Source organism: Astatotilapia calliptera, chromosome 16, assembly GCF_900246225.1.
Source record: "Astatotilapia calliptera chromosome 16, fAstCal1.2, whole genome shotgun sequence".
NCBI classification, from domain to species: Eukaryota; Metazoa; Chordata; class Actinopteri; order Cichliformes; family Cichlidae; genus Astatotilapia; species Astatotilapia calliptera.
Window position 1 is genome coordinate 6,047,502 of NC_039317.1, and position 27,195 is coordinate 6,074,696.

General features: G+C 41.6%; 2 protein-coding genes across 3 annotated transcripts in view; one reads left to right on the forward strand and one right to left on the reverse strand.

Annotated features, from left to right (window-relative positions):
• The window catches only part of LOC113007434 (syncytin-A-like), a 445,664-nt gene that overhangs the window by 150,618 nt on the left and 267,851 nt on the right, over positions 1-27,195 (forward strand). The gene's annotated exons all lie outside the window — the stretch shown is intronic.
• Positions 14,303-15,250, reverse strand: LOC113007316 (olfactory receptor 1500-like). The gene has a single exon (XM_026143746.1). The coding sequence runs from the start codon at positions 15,248-15,250 to the stop codon at positions 14,303-14,305; it is 948 nt and encodes a 315-aa protein (XP_025999531.1).

Genomic DNA, 27,195 nt, shown 5'->3' on the forward strand with positions numbered 1-27,195 from the left:
TTAGAGTTTAAAATTAATCAACATTTGTTGTTCTAGACTGTGGACATTAATCATCGGAAAAAAAGTTAACTGTTAGAACAAACATAACACGTGAACCACAGTTGGATTGCTGACATGTATTTATTATCATGACCATATTGGACATTATGTAATTCCCAGCAACAACACATTACATATTGGATTGACTTTGTTTTAAGTAAGATGGGCTTACTTGATTATTCAAGTTCAAAGGAATAGTTTGACATGTTGGGAAATCTTATCTTTCTTGCTTACAATTTGATTAGAGTCAGATTGATACACCTCTCTCTGCTGTTTCTGGTGTGTGATGACACCCAGCCAAGAAATAGCCCAGCACATAACACATATTGGTACATCACCCAAACACTTAATCACAGTAAGAAGTGAGGCTAATGATGATTTGTGTTTGTGTCTTGTACACCTCTGTAGGACTGTGGAGCAGATGATGTTCAGAGGGACCTGGAGGAGGTCACCATGGCAGTGTATGTGATTCGGAAGGAGGGGGAGGGACTGCAGGAGCCACCTGAAGACATTGTCATTGTCATTGAGGGTGTGGAAGTGTTGCATGAACTAACTTCGGTTGCCTCAGCTTGTGCCCTGCTTCTAGGTTTGATCTATGCACTCAACCTAGCTTATCCAAAACCCTTTCGCTTCACTTTTGAAGTGCTCCAAAAAATCTTCATGCAGCTTGATCAGCACAAGATGTCCCCCAAAGTCCAAAATCTGTATATCAAACTACAAAGCTCCCAGTAATGGCACAGAACAATGACCAACAAATGGCCTTGTGCCATAATGCGAAGGAACAACTGTGTTTGGACATATAGCATGTAAAATATGTAGTCTATTTTGGATGTTGGGCCTTTTTTATGCTCCAAGAGACCTCAAACCCCAATTTAATGTGCTTTTATACATACTTTGTATGGTATTTTTATTTATTTTTTAATTTTTTTTCAGACATATTTGCCTTCGTTTCGTTTGCCTTCGTTTGATATTTGTGTAATACTGTGTTGCACTTTACACTTTGATGACAACTTTGTGGTCCTACTAAGCGTTACTTGCATTTTGTGCATATGTGTTTTAAAAAGGACAAATGTGTAATGTGTTTGACCAAAAGCTGTGTTGGTTGCCATAAAGGTAATACTTTATTACATTTATACAATAAAGCATTTAAAAAAAAAAAAACATTGGATTTTGAATTTTTGAAAAATATTTTCAGCCAACTTAAAATTTGGATTTAAGCTTTATTAAACAAACTAAAATTTCATTTTAGAGTCACTACAAAAAGTAATTTACACTAAACCACATTATTAGGTTAGCAAAGAGCAATATTTTACTATTGGGTTATGCAAATTATTGGGTTGGAAAAACTGAAAACTTTAAGTTGAAATGTCTTCATTTTAAGTTGGATTAATGCAAAATGTTTATTTGACAACAATTTATTAAGTATATGTAACTTAAATCAGTTGTGTTAATCTAATGTATTAACTTCATTTCAAAGAACTTAATTAAATTTGGTGTTACCAATTGAAATAATTCAATTAAGTTGGTTCAACTTTTTTCAGTGTAGGTGGGAATAGAGAGTTGGTATTGGTGTGATGGGTTTTGGTGGTGCTGTCACTTAGTGTTCGCTCTCTTCTCACTTCCTGTTCCTGCTCAAACACAGTGGTGTTTTTCAGTAGCTTATCTGCTTAGCAGTTTAATTAAAAACTTTTAGATGCATTCTTTTTTCATAGTATAATCTTCACCTACTTGATCTGAAGCACACTTTCTGTGTACTCACTACCTAATTCATAGCCAAAGTAATCACTCACTTTGTCTTTACCGTTTCGCTAGCTTATCTTAGCTTGTAGCAAACAAGTTTGTAGCAAACTCGCTAGCAGCATGGCCTCTTTACCTGTCCCTCCTGCACTTTCCTGCTCATTGTGTCAGATGATTAGTTACTCCTCGGCCTCCTTTAGCAGTAATGATACTTGTAACAAATGTAGCATATTTGCAACTCTGGAGGCCAGGATTACTGAATTGGAGACTCTGCTTCGCACCCTTCATTCACCCGTAGCTAGCCAGGCCCCTGTAGCTGGTGCAGCAAAAGATAGCGTAGGCCCCAGTAACTGTTCCCCGGCGGACCCCAAGCAACTGGGGAAAGAGGACGGCTGGGTGATGTTGAGGAGGAAGCATAGTCTTAAACAGAAGCCCCAGGTACACCACCAACCAGTTCATGTGTCTAACCATTTTTCCCCACTTGGCGACACTCCCGCCGGGGGTCAAATTCAGGTAATTGCTGATTCTGTTCTCAGACATGAAGCTAGAGACACCGGCAACCATAGTAAATTGTCTTCCAGGGGCCAGAGCAGGCGACATTGAAGGAAATTTAAAACTGCTGGCTAAGGGTAAACGTAAATTCAGTAAAATCATAATTCACGTCGGTAGTAATGACACCCGGTTAGGCCAATCGGAGGTCACTAAAATCAATATTGAATCTGTGTGTAACTTTACCAAAACAATGTCGGACTCTGTAGTTTTCTCTGGTCCCCTCCGCAATCAGACCAGGAGTGACAGGTTTAGCCGCATGTTCTCCTTAAATTGCTGGCTGTCTGACTGGTGTCCAAAAAATGATGTGGGCTTCATAGATAATTGGCAAACCTTCTGGAGGAAAAAATAAACAACTTAAACATAAAAAAAAAAATCACAAAGAAAGTACAATTTAGTATCCATATCTTACTCAAAGAGTAAAACAGTGAAATGTGGATTATTAAATATTAGGTCTCTCTCCTCCAAGTCTCTGTTAGTACATGACTTAATAATTGATCAACAAATCGATTTACTTTGCCTTACAGAAATCTGGTTGCAGCAGGATGAGTATGTTAGTTTAAACCAAGCAGAGCTGTCATGTTTCGGCTGTGTGGCAGGCAGGAGAGGACCCAAACGCAAACTCACGGGGACAGAACTGGAACTCAAAAGCACAGCTTTAATTGCTGGAAAAATAGAACACAGGCAATACAAAACTAAACTGGGAAAGCTAATCATAAAGTATACCAGGAAACACGGGGAGAATCACACACAGCATGAGGGAGACTACGACACTGACAAAGAGAAACACAGGGCTTAAATACACAGAGTATCCCTCTGTGTATTTAAGCGAGGGAATGAGACACAGAAGGAGAGCACAGCTGGGAGTAATCAGGCTGGACGAGACAAGGGAAGCAAAACTAGAAACACTCACATGAGACATGGACCTTCAAAGTAAAACAGGAAACACACTGACTGAATACTAAACATGCAAACTTAACAGCAACTGGGAAGACAGAACATAGGAACCTGAAACATGGTACAAAAACGTCACAGTGGACATAACATGGAACACAGGGAAGCCATACGACAAAGCCAAAGAACTAAACCTATGATAACCATAACAGACCTAGGGAAACAAGAAACAGTACAACAAAAGACTCAAAACATAAACCATAATATAAAAACACAAGATCTCTTTAAAATAAAATAGGAAACATAATGAGACGCAGACATGACAACCAGAACTTGACAACGTAAGACACAGACATGAAACACATGAAGAGCAGGGGAGACTTAACATGGGTTGGAAACACAAGGGGGAACTAATAAGCAAATGAACATAGGAGACCTAATGAGCTTAAACATACTATAAACATCAAAATGAACTAAAACTCAAAACACTGGGTCATAAGACCCAGGATCGTGACAAGAGCAGAGTAGCTATCTGAACGCTACTCCAATAGAGGTCAATTATCTTGTTAATAATGTTACCGCCTCACTATGTACGACTCTGGATACTGTAGCTCCTGTAAAAACTAAGGCCTCAAATCAGAAGTATCTGACTCCGTGGTATAATTCTCAAACATGTAGCCTAAAGCAGATAACTCATAAGCTGGAGAGGAAATGGCGTGTCACAAATTTAGTAGATCACCCTTTAGCCTGGAGAAATAGTTTGTTGCTTTATAAGAAAGCCCTCTGCAAAGCCAGAACATCTTACTATTCATCACTGATTGAAGAAAATAAGAACAACCCTAGGTTTCTCTTCAGCACTGTAGCCAGGCTGACAAAAAGTCTGAGTACTGTAGAGTCAACTGTGATATTTATAGAGATTTTATTTTGAAAGGTCGAATGTATGGCGGAAGGAGAATATAGAAAAGAGAGAGAACGAAAAACGTTACATGAAAAGTTAGCGCTGCAAACTGTGTTGCCGCTGCAAGCCTGAGAATTAAAGAATGGAACTGAGAAATACTGAACGTGTCATCATTAATGTTTGAGGCATGCAAACATTACATTGGCGATGAGAATAAAGGCTACAACCAAAGTAAGACGAAGGAAGTTGCCCTGCCGGGAGCTTAGGAGACAAGAACATGGCTGCACACGCTTCTCCACTTCCACCCTTCGACACGGAGTCCGACCTCGGTTCTGTCAGACCTCGCTGGATGAAATGGCTTCAGTGGTTGGAAAACTACACCACAGCAATGAATATTACTGGAGATGCAAGATTAAGAACATTATTGCTGCATGTGGCTGGTGAAAAAGTGCATGACGTTTACAACACGTTAGCAACAGATGGCGACAAGTACGCAGATACAAAACAGAAACTGTCAGCATTCTTTGCGCCTAAGAAATACGTGCAGTATCAGATTTATCTGTTCAGGAAAGTGGTGCAGGAGTCAGGTGAAACGTTGTACAACTATCACACCAGGTTTAGGATTTTAGCCAAAAACTGTGAGTTTGCAAACATGACTGCAGAGATTAAAACACAAATTATCCAAAGCTGTACATCATCACAGCTTCGTAGAAAAGCACTCAGAGAACCTGATTTAACGTTGGATGATCGATTAAATCATGACCGTGCATGTGAGTTGTCTGAATTGCAAGCTACAGGGATGGAAGCTGACAAGACAGCTGCAGTTAATAAAGTACAGCACAAAACAGGACGTGATACCATGGCTAGAAACAAATGGACACCCTCATGGCAGCCAAATAACTGCTGTCGAAACTGTGGAGGCAGATATCCTAATGAGCAAGACTGCCCAGTGAAAGACAAAATCTGTAATTCTTGTGGCAAATTCAATCATTTTGCAACGCAATGTCGCTCAAAGAGAAAAGAGACACACTGTGGAAAGAAGTATAAGAAAAACCTGCCACCGCAAACTGTTCATCAAGTAACTGATAGCGCTACACATGTGGAGACAGGTCACACATCCAGCAATGATGACGCTTATGTATATGTGGTGAACACAGCTCAACATCCTAAACATCCTAAACACACTGAAGTCAGAGTAATGGGCACCCAGATACCGGTGCTAATCGATTCTGGGGCCACTGCTAACTGCTTAACTGAAGCCACCTACAACAAACTGACACCACGTCCTACGTTAACTTCTACAGACATCAAGATTTGCCCATACCACTCATCTACGTCTGGATCTACCGTGTTCTCAAAACTTGATCTCAGGGCAGGATACAACCAACTTGAACTACACCCTGACAGCCGCTACATTACAACGTTCACTACTCATCTGGGACTTCGGAGGTATAAAAGACTGAGCTTCGGAGTTTCTTCTGCAATTGAAGTGTTCCAAAATGCTATTCATCAGACACTGCAAGGACTAAACGGAGTCAAAAATCTCAGTGATGACATTATAGTCTTCGGCAGGGACCAGGCTGACGATGACAACAATCTTACAGCTCTCTTTAAGTGACTATCAGAGTCGGGTCTTACTCTGAATTGAGAGAAGTGTGAATTTAATAAAACAAAACTTGAGTTTTTTGGTTTCATCTCCTCTGCAGGTGGCATTTCAGCAGATCCTAAAAAGGTTGCAGCAGTTCAACACGCTCCCAACCCAAAAACACCTGCTGACATCAAAAGTCTCCTTGGCATGGCCAATTACTGCTCGAGGTTCATCAGGGACTTCTCATCAATCTCTGAGCCACTGCGCTGGCTCGCACACAAGGACACCCCTTGGACATGGGGTCAGGACCAAGAAACTGCGTTGCAGGCACTCAAGGTCAGTCTCAATAGCGACACGACGATGTCCTACTTCTATCCCAGCAGACAGACTGAACTTGATTGTTGATGCTAGTCCAGTAGGACTGGGCGCCATTCTCTGTCAAAAAGATGAAAAGGGGATTAAGCACATTATTACATATGCAAGCAGAGCACTGAGTGATGTGGAAAGGAGATAATCGCAAATGAGAAAGAAGCACTCGCCATTGTGTGGAGTTGCGAACATTTCCATTTGTATGTCTATGGACATCCATTCACACTGGTGACTGATCACAAGGCACTCAAAATCATCTGGAATAACCCAAGATCAAAACCACCTGCCAGATTCGAAAGATGGGGACTGAGACTTCAGCCATACAATTTCAGAGTGGAATACAGAAAAGGTGCTGATAATCCAGCTGACTTTATGTCACGTCATCCAGTGCCAACACAGAATGAAAGTGCTCATGCATGTAAGGTTGAAGAAGAGTATGTTAATTTCTTCTCTTATCACTCCACCCAAAAAGCCATGACCCTTCACAAGATAAAAACAGAGACAAAGACCAGGTTCTGCAGGAAGTCATCGGTCCCATCAGGAACAACACGTGGCATCTAACAGATAAATCCCAGCATGCTGACATTTTGAAATCATTCAAACATGTTCAAAGTGAACTAACAGTAGCTGACTCATCTGACTTTATACTCAGAGGTACGAGGATAGTTATTCCAACGGTCCTACAAGAAAGAGCATTACAACTGGCACACGAAGGGCACCAGGGTATCGTCAAGACCAAAGCGCTACTACCAAAGTATGGTTCCCAGAGATCGATCGGAAAGCAGAATCTGCAGTTCAAAACTGTCTGCCATGCCAAGCTAGCACACCTGTTACACACACCGACCCTCTGCAGATGTCACCATTACCCGCAACATCCTGGCACAGTGTCCGTGCAGATTTTTATGGACCGCTCCCTACGGGGGAATACCTGCTCGTTATCACAGACGAGTATTCTTGCTATCCAGTCGTTGAAAGTGTACGCTCAACATCAGCATCTTCTGTTATCCCAGTCATTGACAAAATGTTCTCCATTTTGGAATCCCAAGGACAGTAAAACTGACAATGGTCCTCCTTTCAACAGTGAGGCTTTCTTACAGTTTGCAGACTACCTAAGATTTCATCATCGCAAAATCACACCTTGTTGGCCTCAGGCGAATGCTATAGCTGAGAGATTTATGAGAACCCTAGGCAAAGCACTGAGAGTTGCCGAGAGACAGGGCACACCATGGAAACAGCAACTGAACATCTTTCTTCGTGAGTACAGATCTACACCTCATAGCACAACGACGAGCTCACCAGCTGAAATACTGTTCCAACGCCAGCTATACACCAAGCTCCCTTTCTTTAACATCACTCCACGGAAGTGTTCAGATGCTGAAGTGAGAGCAAGGGTTGATAGTGCAAAGATCAAGATGAAGGTGATCGCAGATGCAATCCGTCGTGCCAGACCACACTCACTAAGTCTGGGTGACACAGTGCTGCATCGCCAACCCAAGCACAACAAATTATCCACACCATACAATACAAAACCCTACACAGTGACCAAGGTTAAGGTTCTGAAATTACAGCTACAAGGGATGAACACTCGATTGTCAGGAATGCATCATTCTTCAAGAAAATCAGACATGGACTTGAAAATGCCCCACCTGGACGGCATGCCGACCCCGCCTTAACAGACAAGCCCAGATACCCAGTCAAATCCAACAGACGCGTACCTATGCGTCTGTCTGATTACATCAGATCTAAGACTTGAATATCTGAGTGACCAGTTAAAGGGTACGCTGTGTGAACATGTTTGATGTTCCTGAATCTAACACTGTAACCTGTATTCTAGTGTTGAATGTTTATAGTGTTTAGTCAGAGATCTGCGCAAATGCAGTACTGTTCAAATTGATGTTTAGGTGTGGAGAAACTTAAGTAATGATAATGTTCAGTGATTTTATCAGGTTTGTTTGTCATAGGTTCAGATTAATAATTCACCTTGCTGAGTGCCTAAGTTTGTTTAAAAAAAAAAAAGAAGAAAGGAGGTTATTGTGATGTTTATAGAGATTTTATTTTGAAAGGTCGATTGTAACGCGGAAGGAGAATATAGAAAAGAGAGAACGAAAAATGTTAGATGAACAAGTTAGCACTGCAGACTGTGTTGCCGCTGCAAGCCTGAGAATTAAAGAATGGAACTGAGAAATACTGAAGGTGTCATCATTAATGTTTGAGGTATGCAAACATTACACCAACCATCCCTTTAACGTTAACTAGTAATGACTTCATGAATTTCTTTACAAAAAAAAATTTAATCATTAGAGAAAAAATTACCAATAATCATCCCACAGATGTAATATTATCTGTTACAGACTGCTGGGGCAGACCGTGTGGAGTGAGTAGAGGACCCAAGAGCAGACAGAGGCGAGGAGACTAAACTGGACTTAACCAAGGCGAGTCTTTACTTACAGCTGAAAACTCACGGGAAAAAAACAACAAAGCAACTGAGGGAAAACCTGAACATAGACTGGGAAACTATTACTCTTACTGTGATTTTATACTATGACTAAACAACATACAAACTATGACTTACTATGACTTGACTGGGAAACCATAACAAAGGGTAGGGGAGATAACACAGACGACGTGACATAGAACTCAGCAAGATTGAGGATTAAATACACTCATGAGGTGATGAGGGGAAGTAGAGACACATGACCTGCAGTCTGTCTGTGTCAGATATAAGTTTAGGCGTACTTTATTTTCATTGTGCTGACTTTTTACAGTCAGTTTCAATAACTCGTACTGCATACTAGCTAGCATGACAGACTTTATATACTGCTTGGGGGGGGGTGCTATGATGTTACTGATATTGAACTTTATTTTGTTCATAAGGTTAGTTATTAGAGTTGCCAATTGTCCTGTAAAAACCGGAATGGTCTCGTATTCAGAGGAAATATTACGCAGTTTGTATTGAGGTGAAAAGGATCGCCGTTTGTCCCATACTTCAGCTACAAAGAAAAAAAAGACACAAAGCTGGAGTTATTCTGCGTCTTTACGCTGCACAGCTGTCTCTTCTTCTCTCATTCTCTCCCCTCCCTCTACTGTTTCTACTTCAGTCATGAAACTAATCAGTGATCAGCTGATCGGCTTTTCTCTCGTGCTTGTTTATTGCCCACTTTGCGCCAGAAAGAGGAAACCAGCGGATGTTGCGCTAAACAACAGCAGCACGTTTAAGCTTGATCAGCTGTTGTTAGAATTTATTTAATATTAATTTCTAGTATCAGCTGATGTTTGCTGGAGCCACAGCTGTAAAAGCTGCTGGTCATGATATCGGTTTGGTTATCTGGTGAGAGGGAAACATGAAGATGAAACCAGAAGATGTCCTTACTGAATCATCAGAGTTGAACAGGTGATAGAGAAACAGGTTTACCTTTTAGGTGACATGAATGAGTTGAAGGGAAGTTATTAACTGTTTCTGAGAGACAAATAACACCAGGATCCTTTTTTTTACGTAGCTGACAGCTGGTAACTGTGCAGGGGCGGGTCTAGCAAAGTTTTGCCAGGGAGGCCAGGTAGGGCATTAACAGGGAAAGAGGGGGAACAAAGTAATACTTTTCTTTCTTATTCTCATTTAAAATGTCTAGCTTTTAACAAATAATTATCTGAATCTTACAACAAACGATTGATAGAATGATACATATATACCAACAAGACAGTGTACATCACTGTCACAACAGTGTTTGCTTTCATTCAAAGGCTTTATGGTTTTTCCTATCATCTCTAGTCAAAATGCCTGGGCTGATTTTTTTTTTGTCCCAGTCCTGCCCTGTATGCAGCTCATCTTCCTACTAGGAAGGCAGAAAACACCATGGCTGCAGTTTTCGTGTTGGATGTAAAAAGCGCACGTGACGCTGTGACGTAAGTTAGAATCATGGCGTCAGTCGACGACCGTCCAGGCTTGGGATTTCTCTTTTGGAAATATGCACATTATTTTTTCCTTTCTGTTGGTAGGTAGCACAGTGCACTTGTGGCAGGATAGTGCTAACATATAAGTAAGCTAGAAGACTGGCAATCTTGCTGGGTATCCAGTTAGGGAAGCAATACATTAACAAGAGAATTCTGAGTAAAACCAAAGTTACTTTCCCTAGTATCTAGTTACTTTGAAGTTACTAATTTAAAGTAACTTACCCAACACTGATGACAACACAGGGGAGAGTAAAACTAAATGCAGTGAACAAAGAACACCAGACTCTTTCAAAATAAAACAGGAAACGCAGAGACATAGACATGAAAGAAACTTGACAACAAGAGCCATACAGACATGACACATAACAGATAGGCGCATGAACCAGGGAGATTGAGTACAGGGGGAGAAGACAAAAGGAATTTAAAAAAAGAAGGACTAAACAGCAACCTGGAAATTAACTAGATGAGCCAAACTGAAACTAGAACACCAATGAATACAAAATGATACATTAAAAACCCACATACTGGGTCACATGACCCAGTGCCATGACAATTATCTAGAGCTACTTTCAGTACCATTGATATTCATTTAGACTCTTTTTCTCCAATTGATCTTTCTGATTTAACTTCAATAATTATTTCCTCCAAACCATCAATGTGTCTTTTAGACCCCATTTCTACAAAACTGCTCAAAGAAGTCCTGCCATTAATTAATGCTTCAGTCTTAAATATGATCAACCTATCTCTAATAATCGACACATATTAAAAAAATATGTAAGACTGCTTTCTTCCATTTGCACAACATCTCTAAAATTAGAAATATCCTGTCTCAGAGTCATGCTGAAAAACTAGTTCATGCATTTATTACTTCCAGGCTGGACTACTGTAATTCATTATTATCAGGATGTCCAAAAAACTCCCTTAAAAAGCCTTCAGTTAATTTTCAGTTAACGCTGTAGCAAGAGTACTGACGGGAATAGAAAGAGAGAGCATATTTCTCCTGTATTGGCTTCCCTTCATTGGCTTCCTTTTAAATCCAGAATTGAATACAAAATCCTGCTCCTCACCTACAAGGTCTTAAATAATCAGGCCCCATCTTATCTTAATGACCTTGTAGTACCATATCACCCTCTTAGAACACTTCGCTCTCGCACTGCAGGCCTACTTGTTGTTCCTAGAGTATTTAAAAGTAGAATGGGAGGGAGAGCCTTCAGTTTTCAGGCCCGTCTTCTGTGGAACCAGCTTCCAGTTTGGATTCAAGAGACAGACACTATCCTACTTTTAAGATTAGGCTTAAAACTTTCCTTTTTTGTAAAGCATATAGTTAGGGCTGGACCAGGCGACCCTGAATCCTCCCTTAGTTATGCTGCAATAGACGTAGGCTGCTGGGGGATTCCCATGATGCATTGAGTTTTTCCTTTCCAGTCACCTTTCTCACTCACTATGTGTTAATATACCTCTGCATTGAATCATATCTGTTATTAATCTCTGTCTCTCTTCCACAGCAGGTCTTTATGCTGTTTTACTTCTCTCACCCCAACCGGTCGCAGTAGATGGCCGCCCCTCCCTGAGCCTGGTTCTGCCCGAGGTTTCTTACTGTTAAAAGGGAGTTTTTCCTTTTCACAGTCACCAAAGTGCTTGCTCATAGGGGGTTATATAATTGTTGGGATTTTCTCTGTATCTATTATTGTACAATCTACTGTACAATATGAAGCACTTTGAGGTGACAGTTGTGGTGATTTAGCACTATATAAATAAAATCGAATTGAATTGAATTGAAGCAGCCAAACTAATAAAGATGGCCCGCAACCTTGTTCTGTGGACTTGCCATGTGTCATTCACACCACACTGGTGCCGAAACCAAGGAGGTGGCATGGCGGGTCCACGCCGGAGCCAGGAAAGGGCGGAGCTTGTCCAGATGGTGTCCAGCGGGAGCAGTCAGAGGAGGTGTGCCGCCAGCAGGAAGAGCTGCGGTACCAGACTGAGCGTCACCTGGAGAGCATTGCGAATCTGGCAACTCTGCTCTGGGCCTGGTCAACACTGCCACCGCAATGCCCACCGGTGTATCCGGTGGGGAAGCAGTGGTGGAGCCATGTGGGCCACCTCAGCAGCCAGGGTCAGTGGTCGAGGCGTGCGGAAGTTCACGCCTGCCAGAGGAGGGGAAGCAGCCGGGTGAAGGACTGCTTCAGTCGGGAGTGATGGAGGAGCTGCTCTTGCTAGATGTGGATGAGGTGCGAGAGGGTCCATGCCTGCTGGTGGTGGAGGAGCCGCTGCGTGAAGAGCTGCTCCAGCCGGGAGAGGTGGAGGTCCCCATGCCAGGGGAGCCTGCTTGACTTGAGCCCGAGGTCGAGGTGCCAGCTGTTCCTGTTCGGATGCCGGCCGAGCCACCTGTGAGCAGGGGCTCACGAACGTGCCTGCAGGCCCGTGTTTGCGTTCAACATGGTCAACCTTCGGACCAGCTGCGCCGCCACTGCAGGTGCCTCCCCACTTCAATCGCAAACCAAACCACCACCACATACCGCCATCGCCCGATGGAGATGGGGTATGTCTTGGGGCGTGGCTTGCGGTGCCATGCGGAGAGGGTGGACACACCTGCGCGGCATCTGCAATCACACCCACCGAGTTAAACATGGGGAAATAGGGTTGTGTTTTTGATTGTGGTGTGATGTATGTCCGGCTGGTAGCTGGTAAGCTGCAGCTGTGATAAATAAAATGGCTCAAAACCTTGAGCCGTGGACTTGCCGTGTCTCATTCACACCACAGGTATATTTTGGTGGTCATTAAAATGTGTTCCGAATTTGGCAAATTCATGATGATTCAGGTCATAAATCATGACACACTGATCTGCTCTGCATAAGCTCACATTAAAAGTATTAGAATAGGAAGTATTACCCTTAATTTAATGGGTGTCGGATCGATACCAAAATTTTCAGTTTTGAAGAGCACTAACTAACATGTAAGTAAATTTGACACATTTTGCTGCATCTATTTGTAGTTTCAATGACAGTATTTTTTTCCTCTCTACTTTTTCACCTCAACTGTTTCACTTTTGTTTGTCCATCGTTATCAAACACTTATTCGACACTAAACTCTTCTACAAGGTGCATGAGCACAAAAGTAAGACAGGGCTGACTGAGATTTGATTGAGGAATCCAGTGTCAGTAATGAAAATGAAGAATGGGTTGCTGTGATGGTGAGCACCAGCCCTTCAGGCCGACCTGGATAATTGTATCGACAAAGAACAATAATTATACCGGTCGGTCTGCTGGGCTAATGCCCAGTATGCCAGATCACCAGTCTATCTCTGAACACATCACACACACACACTCAACTCTGCTGTTTAACAACAAATGTGTTTTTCCTTACAAATGTGACATTATGTAAGGAGAAATAAACAGGCTTTCCAGCAGTATAAGATTCATTGCCAAAAAGCAAAACCGACAAAACACACATTTCCTTACTTCTTATGCTACTTTTATATACATGCCACTCAGATATCATGGCACATACAGAGCAATAAATGAACCAATGAAAGAGATAAATAGTCAAAATAAAAAATCAAAACAACCCGGGTACATGGAACTTTAACTAAATACAAATAAATGATAGCAGAATTAACAGAATACATCTAATGTAAAGCTAAATTAAAATTTCTACATTTCTGTGCTTTATCATTATTCACCCATTATATATTTATTTCTTGAATTAATAAATGAAAGAAATTCGACAATAACAATGTGGATTATACAGGGGATTTTTTTCAGTTAGCTGTACCTAAAGCACAGTTGGTGTCTACAGTATATTAAGAAAAGGGCAACTTTTTCATTAATTCCTCTATCTAAAGATCGTAGCTTTCATGTTATAAGAACTCTTCAGGTCTGAAAATGTAATTCTCATTCTCTTACTGAGCATAACAAGTGGAAAACTAAAAAGTCAGAAAAATACAAATGTAAATCGACAGGTGCAAAAGAGAGCTATGAGAACATTAATCAAAAGTAACAGAGGTTATTATATAAAAATGGAAAGACTAATTCCTCTTTTGGAATTAAGGTACCTGTAGGAACAGTTATTCCATGTTTATATTATGTATCATCAGTACTATGAATGTTAATATTACTAGTAATATTTAAACCGCAAAATAAATAATACAAATGTCATCTCTTCAAAACATGGTGACAGTTTGGTAAATAAATTAATGAAAGTGATTTATTTTCCATTTTATATTTCTTTCCACAGATACAATGATGGTGTAAAACTCATTATAGAAAAAATGACTGTACTTAAGATCCAGTTTTAATACAAGAAGTTTTTTTGCCCTGACAAAGCAGCCCTTTTAGGTGTTTTGAAATTTCCTTCATTTTGAGCCCATATACAAATGGATTAAACAAAGGGTGATAGAGCACTATTTGTAATGTCATTATTATGCGTGCAGTTTTTGGAAAATCTGCTTCCACCCGAGCTATGCTTACATCATACACAAAAAACAAACAGGCACTAATTAAAACTAAGAGATGGGGTAAACAAGTCTCTGCAGCTTTCTTCCTAATTTCTTTACAACTTTGACAAGAAACAATGAAAATTGTTGTGTATGTGAAAACTATGAAGAGCATAGGAAGTATTACAAGATCTAGTAATGCAATCACACCAAAGATGATAATTAATCTTGATCTTTGACACTGAAGAGTGTAAACTGCATTATTACAAAATATTCCTTTTATATTAGAGTCACACAGTTGAGCTTCAGCACTCGCTATTGCTAGGACAGCAATATGACAAGCAGGTACAAGCCAAGCTATGATCAGGGAAATACTCACAGTGGTTTTTCTCATGATAATATGATATTGTAGAGGTTTACATATAGCCACATATCTGTCATAGGCCATGGCAGCCAGGAGAAAAAATTCTGAACCACCTAGAGTGTAAAACATAAAAAACTGAAAGAGACAGGCTGAATATGTTGTGACTTGTTTATCAGATAAAACGTCAATCAAAAGTTTTGGGTAAATAGTTGTGCTGTAAAGAACAGAGTTAAGTAGCAAAGCAGCAATGAAAATGTACATAGGCTCATGGAGGTTTTTATGAATCCAGATTAAATACACAATAGTAGAATTAGTGCAGATTATTAGAATATATAGTGTAAACATAATAAAAAAGAAAATATATCTGTACTTGTTAATTTCCGTGTACCAGTCCAGAGTTAGAAAGGTAACATTTAACTCTTTATCCATTATTGTTTTCAAAGACAAAACATTTGCTCATAAAACTAATTACATAACAAGTATGAATGGAAAACCAAAAACAAGACAAAGACTTCACACAGTCATACGAGTATGTGGCAGGTTTTTATTATTTTGCCTTATCCTCAAGGGAGGGAGAGTTCTGAAACACCATTGTTCTGCCTTTTATAATTGATGCTTTGGGAATGTACAATTAATCCTTCTTTTCTGTTCAATGTGAACATTCAGGATGGCAACACTATCTCTCCTCATTAAAAAAAAAAAAAGTAATACCAGATTAGATGTGTAAACAATGAAGAGCAAAAAATAAAAATAAATAAAGTCAATAAGAACAATTCTCTCTCACACAGTAATTTCAAGGTGCAAAAATGTGCTTTAAACATAAAATAAATGTTGTTCTCAAATCATTGATTAGGTGACTTCATAGTAGTATACATGTTGGTGATGTCCTTTGTGTAAAAACTGTTCAGTTTTGTGTGCCCTGTATCATTAGCCCAAGGACAGAAATTCTTATACAAACTAAGTGCAACAATGTGCATATGTCCAGAACAATATAACTGTGGGTTATTTGATTATGTTCATCAGTGTGACAGCCTGGGGGAAGAAACTCTCTCTGTAGCATCCGGTTTTTATAAACAGTGCTCTGTAGCACCTTCCTGAAGACAGCAGTTTGAAGAGTTTATGTCCAGAATGTGAAGGGTTTGCAGAAATGTTTTCTGCCCATTTCCTAACCTGAACATGTTCTGGATGAAGGGAGTCCCTCAAGGTTCAACATTTTTTTCCTCTGGTTGAACTTTCAAATGTTCTTTAGTGTTCTTGTGCACAAACAGTGTGTGGGTTTTGATTTGTATTGAAGTTTTATGGCAATCCTTACACTTTCATCATACTTTGAAATTGTTATTGAAAGTTTTACTATTTATGGGTGCATGATGGAAAGTCTAAACCAGGGGTATGCAATCTGTTTGATGATGAGTGCCATTAAAAATTAAAAACTAATATTTCCTCAGAGGTCAATGTGCCATATAATTGCGTTAGCAATAAATTTAATAACGCTCTATACTTTATCGAATTATATTTGTTTGCAGATGTTGGCAGCTATCAGCGAATAGTTATCAGCTCTTTTGAAACAAAAAATGACACTTTTTATTCATAATAAGAACTCCATAACAGCAAATGAACTGTACAACGGAAAATGCAAATGCTATTTATGGTCTCCTCACAACAATGATAAGAAAAATAAACTGGGCCAATATGGCATGTTTGTTAATACAGAGATACACATGTTAATGTGATCTCTGTTCTCCCACTCAGAGACACAGGTCTCCGAGTGTCCGGCGTTCAGACTGCTACCTAAGGACACTCATGTGAGAGAAAATCTGCTCACACACAGTGTAGAGCCAAATACTGTCAATAAGGCCTCTGCAATGTTCTTAAGACAGTTAAATTTGTCAGGTCGTGATGTCCAGCAGGTGGAAATGCAAGCTCCATGAACACGCACAGCTGTGGATTCCAGCTGCGTCTGTAGTTCTGCAAACTTTGACCCCCACAGAGTCGAGCTTGTCAGTTCAATCAGCTGCATTTCGATGTCCACTGTGTCCAGGCAGTTAATGGGAGAAATATCCAGCTACTCATTGGTGCTAACATTGGTCCATACACCTGAAAGTCCCAAAAACGCATTGTGAATTCTGTCTCAAGTCTACGAATTTATCCGTGTATTTCCACGGTGCTGATGCTGCGCTGAGCAGACAGCTCCTGAAGCATTTGAAGTGTTGGAAATTTCAACATCGCTTGACAAAAACTGCCAGCTAGCAACGTCCCTCTCACCGGTAGGCTAAGTTATTTTTAGCCAATTACAAGTTGAATCTCGTAGTTTGGGTTGTTAGCTAAGTTTCTGTCATTAAGGAGCAGCACAACTAATGTGTCTATGCGAACTAATTTGCGACGTGCACCACTGGCCCGGCCATTTATTTTTTAATGCACCTTCTCAGATCAATTCACTGCATGTCTGCAGTGCACTGCTGGACTGGGACAAAAGAATCGGACTGGGCATTTTGACTAGAGACCGGCCCACCAGGTATTATAAGAAAAGCCATTAAGCCTTTGAATGAAAACAAATGCTGTTGTGACAGTGATGTACAGTCTTGTTGGTATATGTGTAATTTCTATACATTTTACATCAGATAAAAACTTTGGTTGTAAGATTCAGATAATTATTTAATAAAAGCTAGACATTTTAAATGAGAATAAGAAAGAAAAGTATTTCTTTGTGCCCCCCTTTCCCTGTTAATGCCCTACCTGGCATCCCTGGCAAAACTTTGCTAGACCCACCCCTGCACAGTTACCAGCTGTCAGCTACGTAAAAAAAATGATCCTGGTGTTATTTGTCTCTCAGAAACAGTTCATAACTTCCCTTCAACTCATTCATGTCACCTAAAAGGTAAACCTGTTTCTCCATCATCTGTTCAGCTCTGATGATTCAGTAAAGACATCTTTTGGTTTCATCTTCATGTTTCCCTCTCATCAGATAACCAAACCAATATCATGACCAGCAGCTTTTACAGCTGTGGCTCCAGCAAACATCAGCTGATACTAGAAATTAATATTAAATAAATTCTAACAACAGCTGATCAAGCTTAAATGTGCTGCTGTTGTTTAGCGCAACATCTGCTGGTTTCCTCTTTCTGGCACAAAGTGAGCGATAAACAAACAAGAGAGAAAAGCCGATCAGCTGATCACTGATTAGTTTCATGATTGAAGTAGCAACAGGAGAGGGAGGGGGAGAGAATGAGAGAAGAAGAGGCAGCTGTGCAGCGTAAAGACACAGAATAACTCCAGCTTTGTGTCAAGGCTAGCGGGTTGGACTCAAGCGCAGGCAGCGGGTTGCGTTCAGTCTTTTCGTTTTATTACACACCAGGTGCTATTTACAAAAGTGAGGGATTGGGGTATGGAACGCCAGGACTGCCATAATGAATTAATTAAATACACCATTAAATAATTAATTAAATGTGGCAATAATTAATTAAAATTGGAATTAATTAATTAAATAAATAGTTATGATATATGTAATTAATTAATTATTGACACATTTAATTAATTATTTATGTATTTCACGTTTTAATTAATTATTGACACATTTAATTAATTAATTATTGACATATTTAATTAATTATTTATGTATTTCACATTTTAATTAATTATTGACACATTTAATTAATTATTGACACATTTAATTAATTATTTAATGATATATTTATTTATTTCATTTTGGCAGTCCTGACGCCTGGCTCTCATCATGAAATAATTTTATCTGTCAGCCTCACCCATCAAACTTAGGGGGCGGGGTTAACGCTGATCGAGTCAAAACCATTGCTTTGGCCTGGTGGCCATTGTTTCTAGCACACAACCGGCATGTGGAAGCTAACAGAACTGAGCTTTGAAAAACCCTGTTTGTGTGTTACCAAATACCGTTTTAATATTTTTTTAGCCGAGAATGTAGTGGTTTAATCTTCATGTGTCTGGTCGGTTTGTCAAGATACAGCCTCTTTGCAAAAGTGTTTCGATGATTTCGGAGATGTCGTCCCAGTCTCACGGCAAAGCGTGGGATAGACCCGCTCGCCTCGCAAGCAATCCCACCGACAAAGCGCAGGCCCCGGTACACAGCTGTAGTAACCCCCGCTGACTTCTTTTACTGAGGTTATATTTATCGGTGTTTTATTTCCTGATGTTCTTATGTGTCCTACGTGTTTCAGTCGCCAATTCTGAATTATAACTAACATTAAAAACATGTTTAAGGAGGAGAGAGAGCAAATAAATCTGTTTAACATCTGATCTTTGGGTTTTTGTTCAGTAATCAGCGTGACCTGTGTATAAACACATAAAAGAGATAACGTTGGTGTTTCCGTCATGTAGTAACTGCTGGCTTTAACTGTACAAAGGTTGTTCGACACTATGAAACACATACAGACTTCATGATGTTCGGCTAATATTTTTATTGTGAATATTAATCATGCTGACCTCGCTCTGTACACCACGCAGCAAGGTCAGCATATCCACGATATCCTCAGCTCCATGAGTTAACACAGAGTTTCCCAGCTGACTATCTAACTGCCAACTATTCCAGAGACGTGAAAATATACAGCATAAAGAAAAGTGTAAGAGACTCAGCAGCAGATTAGAATAACAGTTTGTGGCGTGAATAAGACACGGCGGGACCACGAAGCAACGTTCAGAGTCATCTTTATTTACATCTCACCACACCACAACACCCCCAAACCCCTCAGTCCCCGTGTTTTTAACTAGGTGGGCGTGATTAAGGATGCGGTGCAGGTGCGTCCGCCCTCCCTGCACGGCACCGCAGACCACGCCCCACCACACAGTTATACATTTAATAAATCACCAAATGAATCCAAGAAACGAGCAAACCTGTTCCGACAATTTGAATTTGTATTCCCTCAGCTGCAGACTCGCTGCTGTTTAAATGTTTGAAAAGGAAGATTAGATATAAACAAACGTCAAACATAGACTCAGTCTGCCTTCACATTTGATATGAGGCCAGCACGTATAGTGGCCTCAGCAGGCTATTACTGAAATACACGTGCTATATCATAAACTATGATATAAACAGGGAGGTCCTATTAACATGTTTAGTTTTAAAGGACACCTTCCTGCCTTTAGTCTCATTCATGAGCAGTATTCGTTTTCTTCTAACATCCAGAAGTCTGCACGATGTGTTTCATAGTTTGTAACAAGCCTTTGACAGGTAAACATAACATGACCGAAAAAGCAAAAAAAAAAAAAAAAAAAAAAAAAAAAGAGAGAGAGAGAGAGAGAGAGAGTGTTGACAAGAAGAGAAAATGCTCTCAATTATGGAGACAGGCAAATGGTTCATTTATGTTTGATGTGTGTTTATTCCTCCCTAAATATCGTCGGTGAAGTTTGCCATGCACGTCAGATTTTCCTGCGCATTTTTATACCTCTGCCAACAGAGAGAGAAAAAAAATCACATTCTAACAGACAGCTGGTGCTTAGAATACAGTTGAATAACTATTAAAAAACAGATGATATTTAGATGATAGTTCAGTCTAACACATGTGCCAGTGAACCATTAAACGTCTGTGAAACTATGCAGTTATGAAACGTAACTTTAACCTCAGCCAAACCGATTTGCTCAGTTGTAAATAAAACAGCGAAGTAAACGTGACCCGACAGACAGAACCTGAGTGAATGAAGTCCAGCGTTTAACCACTGAGAGCTAAAACTCAGCTGAGGTTTGAAAGCTGTGTGCTGGTGATTGGACATCAGCCGCTGATGAAGCTGTTCGCCTATAAAGTGCTCTGTAAGGAAACAAGCTCCAGCAGCTCTGCGCTCGGGGAAAATACTATATTTACTTATCTTGTGCAGTTAAACTGTGACTATCACCAGGTAACTAGGCGTGTTTCTTGAATTAGCAGCAGGTGTTAAACAGCTGACAGATGAGGAGGAGGATGCATGCAGGTAAACTGAGGGTCTGCTGAGCTGATCGCTGGTTTCGTGAGAAAAATGTCAGCTCGTTCTTTATGTTACAGAAGCACAGAGACACAAGACCAGGCGGAAAGAGACGATCGTTCGGTGAAAATGAGAATCTGCGAATGCAACATGTGGAACACGGAGAGTGGAATATGTAAACAAACCGTTAATGTACCCCCTCGGTGCGCTCTGCATGCTAACTGTTAGCAGAGCTAGTGAAATCTCTGAAAACATCTGAGCACTTTTGCAAACATGTTCTATGTTGACAACCTGACCAGACATACGGCGCGACATTCGCGGCTAAAACACTGTTAAAAGTGTAGCTGGTGACAGAAAAACGGCCTGTGATTTGATCTGCATTCTGGGATAACTGGCTGCCCCAAGTCTACACAAGCAATCGATTATCTAGGATCGACCTGTTTTGACTTACTTTGCACGGCAACCAATCAAATGTTAGAGAAGCTGCATGGGCCGCGTTAACCCCGCCCCCTGAGTTTGATGGGTGAGGCTGACAGATAAAATTATTTCATGACGAGAGCCAGGCGTCAGGACTGCCAAAATGAAATAAATAAATATATCATTAAATAATTAATTAAATGTGTCAATAATTAATTAAATGTGTCAATAATTAATTAAAATGTGAAATACATAAATAATTAATTAAATGTGTCAATAATTAATTAATTAAATGTGTCAATAATTAATTAAAATGTGAAATACATAAATAATTAATTAAATGTGTCAATAATTAATTAATTACATGTGTCATAACTATTTATTTAATTAATTAATTCCAATTTTAATTAATTATTGCCACATTTAATTAATTATTTAATGGTGTATTTAATTAATTCATTATGGCAGTCCTGGCGTTCCATATTGGGGAAGGGCTTCCACGGGTCCACGGGTAGAAGAGGAAAGGGACGGATGCTCCAAACACATGGGGTCTTAGCTGCTCCTCACACTCTGCTCTCGCTGTCAGCTCACTCACGCTCAATTCCCCAGATTGCGAGGAAACAGGAAGGGACCGGGGATCTGGAGACAGGAAGGAAAGCAATCACTAATGATGCGTGACACAATTTACTAATCTACAAGCTGGGATTCTCACTAACGTGGTGATTCAATATTCCAGCGACGAGAGGCTCTGAGCTGCTGCCTTTAGTATGGTCCAAGAGTGGTGATAAGCTACAGGTGATTGATTAGTGGCAGGTGCACATACCAAGGGCAGGAGCCCGAAGACAGCTCCGCCCGGGCTGAGTACGATTCCATTTTTTACGGGACAGTTGGCAATTCTACTAAATAACCTTATTGTTACGGCCCTAGCTGGGCCTCCTGATACTGCCCTTGTGTGGGTGTGGTGTTTTTCTCCGCCTCCTCCTCTTTTGCTCCACCCCTCTGTCTCTCTCTTGCTCTTCTCTCTCCCCAGGACACAGCTGCTTCTGATTAGCCTCATTTACCACCTGGGCCCAGTCAGCAATCACCTCTCGGAGGTCATATAAGCTGGGGATGAGCTGTGAGCAGGGTGTGGGGTGTTCTCTGGTGTCTCTGCGTTGTCTCTGCGTTGTCTCTGCGTTGTCTCTGCGTTGTGTGTGATTAGCCTGCTCAAAGTGTGGAGTTGTGGAAACAGCATAGCTGCTTTGCGTGAGTAGTGTGGGCTTGTGGGCCTTGGCAGCAGTAAAGCCAGCTGCTGTTAGTGACAGGGTGAGCTTGTGGGCCCCTGGAAGTACCTCCTCGTGGTGTGGAGTTTTTGTTTGGTTGTTGTGTTCTTTGTTGTTGCAACCCTTTTTCTCTTTTTCCAAGTGTTATTGGTAAAACGGCGTTGCCGGCTCTTTATGTTAAGATGATCTATAATAAAGACTATTTTATTTACTGAAAACACTGGTCTGTTTTCCTTTCATTCTGTTCTGGACTCATTTGTTACTGGTCCCCTCACTCGTATGCCTAGACCCCTTCGGGGGGGACGTAACAAAGTGGGGGCTCGTCCGGGATATGACTGGAAGGAACAGCAATTGAGTTTTAGTGAGTTGTTTGCCGGTGGCTTGTTTAGTTGTATTGTATCTGCTGCGCTCTCTCTCCAGTTAGCAAAGGGGAGTGTCTAGCTGAGCGTAAGCTCCTCCTTCAGGCACTCATTTTTTATTTTTCCTTTATTATTTTCGGAGTAATCCCGGGTGGGGATTAGTTCCCTGTCGGGGGTAGGCTTGTCGGTGCTTTGTGCACTTGACGCTTAGCCTTTAAAGTTGCCTCGAGCCTGGTACACTCCAGAAGCTAACTAGGCTAAGATTTTAGTAGGCAGGTCTGGGGAGAGGGTTGGCGGTATTTTTATTTATTGGTTAACCTGTGGCCACACTTTTCCCGCCTGTTTCTCATTTGTGTATTGGAGGTGGTGTTTCTTTGTTGTTATTGTTAGCCTCAGGTAGTTTTTGTTTTAGAGTCAATGGCTACCTTTGATATTGCAGTGTTTAAGGGTGAGCGTGGTGCAGCGTCTCAGCCCGTTTTGCAGGCGCCAGCTCAAGCTGTAGGTCCATTGGTGTCGACACCTGTTGATCAGGGGCTGCCTGAGAACAAACCCATGACAGTGCCTCGCTTCGAACCCCTCTCCATTGAATCAAGTGAAGGCTCGAAGCTGGATGCTAAGCTCCGTGTCCGTCTGGCTCGTCTCCAGCTGGAGAAGGAGCAGCGTGAGAGAGAGTTCCAGCTGAAAAGGGAGCTAGAGCTTAGGCGTTTGGACGCGGAACTGGCTAGGGCTAGGGAGGTCGAATTGAGGAAGGTGGAGGTGGAGGCAGAGACAGCTGTGAGGTTGCGACAGCTGGAACTCCGGCAGGTTTCCCTTCCTCCGACCGCCTCCATTCGTCAGGCGGACACCCCGTTTGACGTAGGGAAAAACAGTCGTCTGGTTCCGATGTTCCGTGACACTGAGGTCGACAGCTACTTCGAGTCGTTTGAACGAATAGCCATGGCCTTGCACTGGCCACGGGATTCATGGGCCATTTTGCTCCAATGTAAGCTGGCGGGTAAGGCTCAAGAAGTTTGTTCCTCGTTGTCAGCTGAGGACAGCTTGGACTATGACAAGCTGAAAAGGGCTATCCTGCTGGCCTATGAGCTGGTCCCAGAAGCCTATAGGCAGCGTTTCCGGGGGTTGAGAAGAGGTCAGGGTCAGTCCTATCTTGATTTCGCCAGGGAAAAAGGTGTTCTTTTCGATCGGTGGTGTGCGGCCTGCAAAGCCACTGACCTGGCTTCGATCCGGGAACTAATGCTCATAGAGGAATTTAAGAACTGCATTGCTGAGCGCATCGCGGTATATATTAATGAACAGAAGGTTTCCTCGCTACAGCAGGCTGCGACGCTGGCTGATGAGTTCGCGCTCGTCCATAAAACCAGTGTCAGTAGGTATGACCGGCGCGATGCCCCAGTGAAGGTTAGTGATGTGCCAGCTACACAGTACCGAAAGGGTGAGGTACTTGTGTCCCATTCCAGTGTGAAACGAAAGTGTTTTTTTTTGTTTAAAGTCTGGCCATTTAATAGCAAATTGTGGAGCCTACAAACAGAAACAGTCAGTCTTGAGAGTTAGGAGTGTGCCAGCTAACAAAGCCGATACAGGCGTGGTTTCAAGAGCCAAAACAAAGCTCTGTTTCTTCTGCCACAAACCTGGCCACCTGGTTGCTCACTGTTTGAAAGCAAACTCAAAGCAAAATCGATCTGCTTTCAAAAGAGTGAACTGTGGTTCACAAACCGACAAAGTTGCCAGTCCTAGGCAACAGTTGGAGCATAATTGCTCAGTGGTGTCATTTGGTCACTGTCAGAGATCAACTAATTGTAATCTGCCACCTGATGACGGTCTCTCGGGTCCAGATGACCTACAGTGTGATAGATTGTGTGTGACACAACCATTTCAACCTGCACCTCTGGCTAACCAGCATGCCTTTTGCCATGACCTAGTGAAGAAGCATCAGAGAAGTGATGCTGTACGGCCTTTTAGCTGCCTGATGGGTCCTCCATATGTGATGGCTCAAACACCTGGCTATCACTTGAGACACTATGTTGAGGGACTTGAGCCAACCCCGTTCAGTGTTTTCAAACCCTCAGAAAGGTCTTGGCAGAGTTGGCAGGGTATGCGTGCATGGTAGGTGATATGTTTAAAAGCTGGGTAGGACGTTCTGTGACAAACCACGGGTTTGTATATATGGGAGGGGGTGTTACGGCCCTAGCTGGGCCTCCTGATACTGCCCTTGTGTGGGTGTGGTGTTTTTCTCCGCCTCCTCCTCTTTTGCTCCACCCCTCTGTCTCTCTCTTGCTCTTCTCTCTCCCCAGGACACAGCTGCTTCTGATTAGCCTCATTTACCACCTGGGCCCAGTCAGCAATCACCTCTCGGAGGTCATATAAGCTGGGGATGAGCTGTGAGCAGGGTGTGGGGTGCTCTCTGGTGTCTCTGCGTTGTGTGTGATTAGCCTGCTCAAAGTGTGGAGTTGTGGAAACAGCATAGCTGCTTTGCGTGAGTAGTGTGGGCTTGTGGGCCTTGGCAGCAGTAAAGCCAGCTGCTGTTAGTGACAGGGTGAGCTTGTGGGCCCCTGGAAGTACCTCCTCGTGGTGTGGAGTTTTTGTTTGGTTGTTGTGTTCTTTGTTGTTGCAACCCTTTTTCTCTTTTTCCAAGTGTTACTGGTAAAACGGCGTTGCCGGCTCTTTATGTTAAGATGATCTATAATAAAGACTATTTTATTTACTGAAAACACTGGTCTGTTTTCCTTTCATTCTGTTCTGGACTCATTTGTTACTGGTCCCCTCACTCGTATGCCTAGACCCCTTCGGGGGGGACGTAACACTTATGAATAAAATAAAGTTGACTATCAGTAACATCATAGCACCCACCCAACTGTATAGAAACTCCATCATTCTAGCTAGTATACAGTACGAGTTATTATAACTGACTTTAAAAAGTCAGCACAATGAAAATAAACTCCACCTAAACTTGATTTATATCTGATCCAGAAAGACCGCAGGTTATAACTTCTTACCTGAAGTTCGCCTCGGGTCTCTCCTCCTCCTGTCTCCCCTCCTCCTGTCTCCCCTTTCCCTCATCCACCTGCTGGCCTCTGTGGAAGCTCCGCCATAGCCACCACCAAACAACTGAGTTATTTTTACACATCTGCCAGCACCTGGCCAAACCACCATCTTTCATTGTTTATACCGTGACTAAAAAAAAAAAAAAAAACATCGGCCCATAAAAACGAAAAATCCCCATCGGCCATCAGGCATATGCCCGGTATGCCCGATGGCCAGTTCAGCTATGGTCGTGCCATCAGTAAACCCTTCAAATCAAAACCATTCACTAAGAACCAAATTACGTCATTTTTGAGGATGTGTTCTTATTGTAATTTTACAGCTTTTATGCTCAGCTGTCATGTCACCATAATGGACAATTACAATGTCCACATCACTGCAGAGCCAATCAATCTATCAATCTCCCACTCCTCACTTGTGAACAAGACCCCGAGCTACATGAACTCATCTACTTGGGGCAGCAGCTTGTCCCTGACCTGGAGAGGCCACTCTAATTTTGCAGTCACATGAAATGTGTGAGCTTACTAAAGGCTCATGTCATGTTACTCATGTTTTTCTCTGGATTTTTAAAGCTAAATAAACATTCATTCACATGAAAGTTGCCTTGCAGGCCCCACTCACTGTGGGCCAGTCACTGTGGGCTTCACTGACTCCACCAGACTCGTGGCCTACTTCTCCCCTAAGCTAGATCCTTTGGCTCCATGTTTTATAACATATAATGTGGTTTAATTATGAGTTTATGAGAGTCTTATGTATAATGATTTTTATACTCTATATATGGTTCTTTAGAATCAAAAGGAGAGAACGTTAAAGATTATTTTGTTATATACTAAGATATAGCTTTCTTGGTCTAGTGCCTATATTTTTGTTTTACACCTGCAAATGCAGAAGGGCAGGTATGCAGGATCTTCTTAATTGAAGCAATGTCCTACTTCCTTCCTCTGAACAATTAAGTTTTTGTTTAACCTGTCTGTTCCATATATCCTATTCAACTGTGCTTCACCTGGAGGTTGACCAGTTTTCGGTGTGACAACAAGTTAAAAAAGATGAGGTGAGGAGTCTATATAAGTAGGGACTGGTTCCTTTGTTTGGGTGAATTTCAAAGGTCAACACAATCACTGCCTTTTGCTGACTGAATTCCTTCCTTGAATAAACTGTTCAAAATACAACTCCAGTAGCGTGACTTTGTTTATTTAATGCACCAATTTTCAACAACAGTCTTTTGGGAGGCAATCATAAGCGTAGAGGGAGAAGAGCAGTGGGGAGACAACACACCCCTGGGGGAGGCCGGTGCTGATGGTCTGTGTGTGGAATGAGCTCTAGTCCACAAACAGGATCTTGGAATATGTCCCCGGTTTTTTAAAGTGATGCAGGA

Bases quoted from the DNA above. Each gene is read 5' to 3' on its own strand.
- LOC113007316 (XM_026143746.1), bottom strand. From the start codon at position 15,250: ATGGATAAAGAGTTAAATGTTACCTTTCTAACTCTGGACTGGTACACG.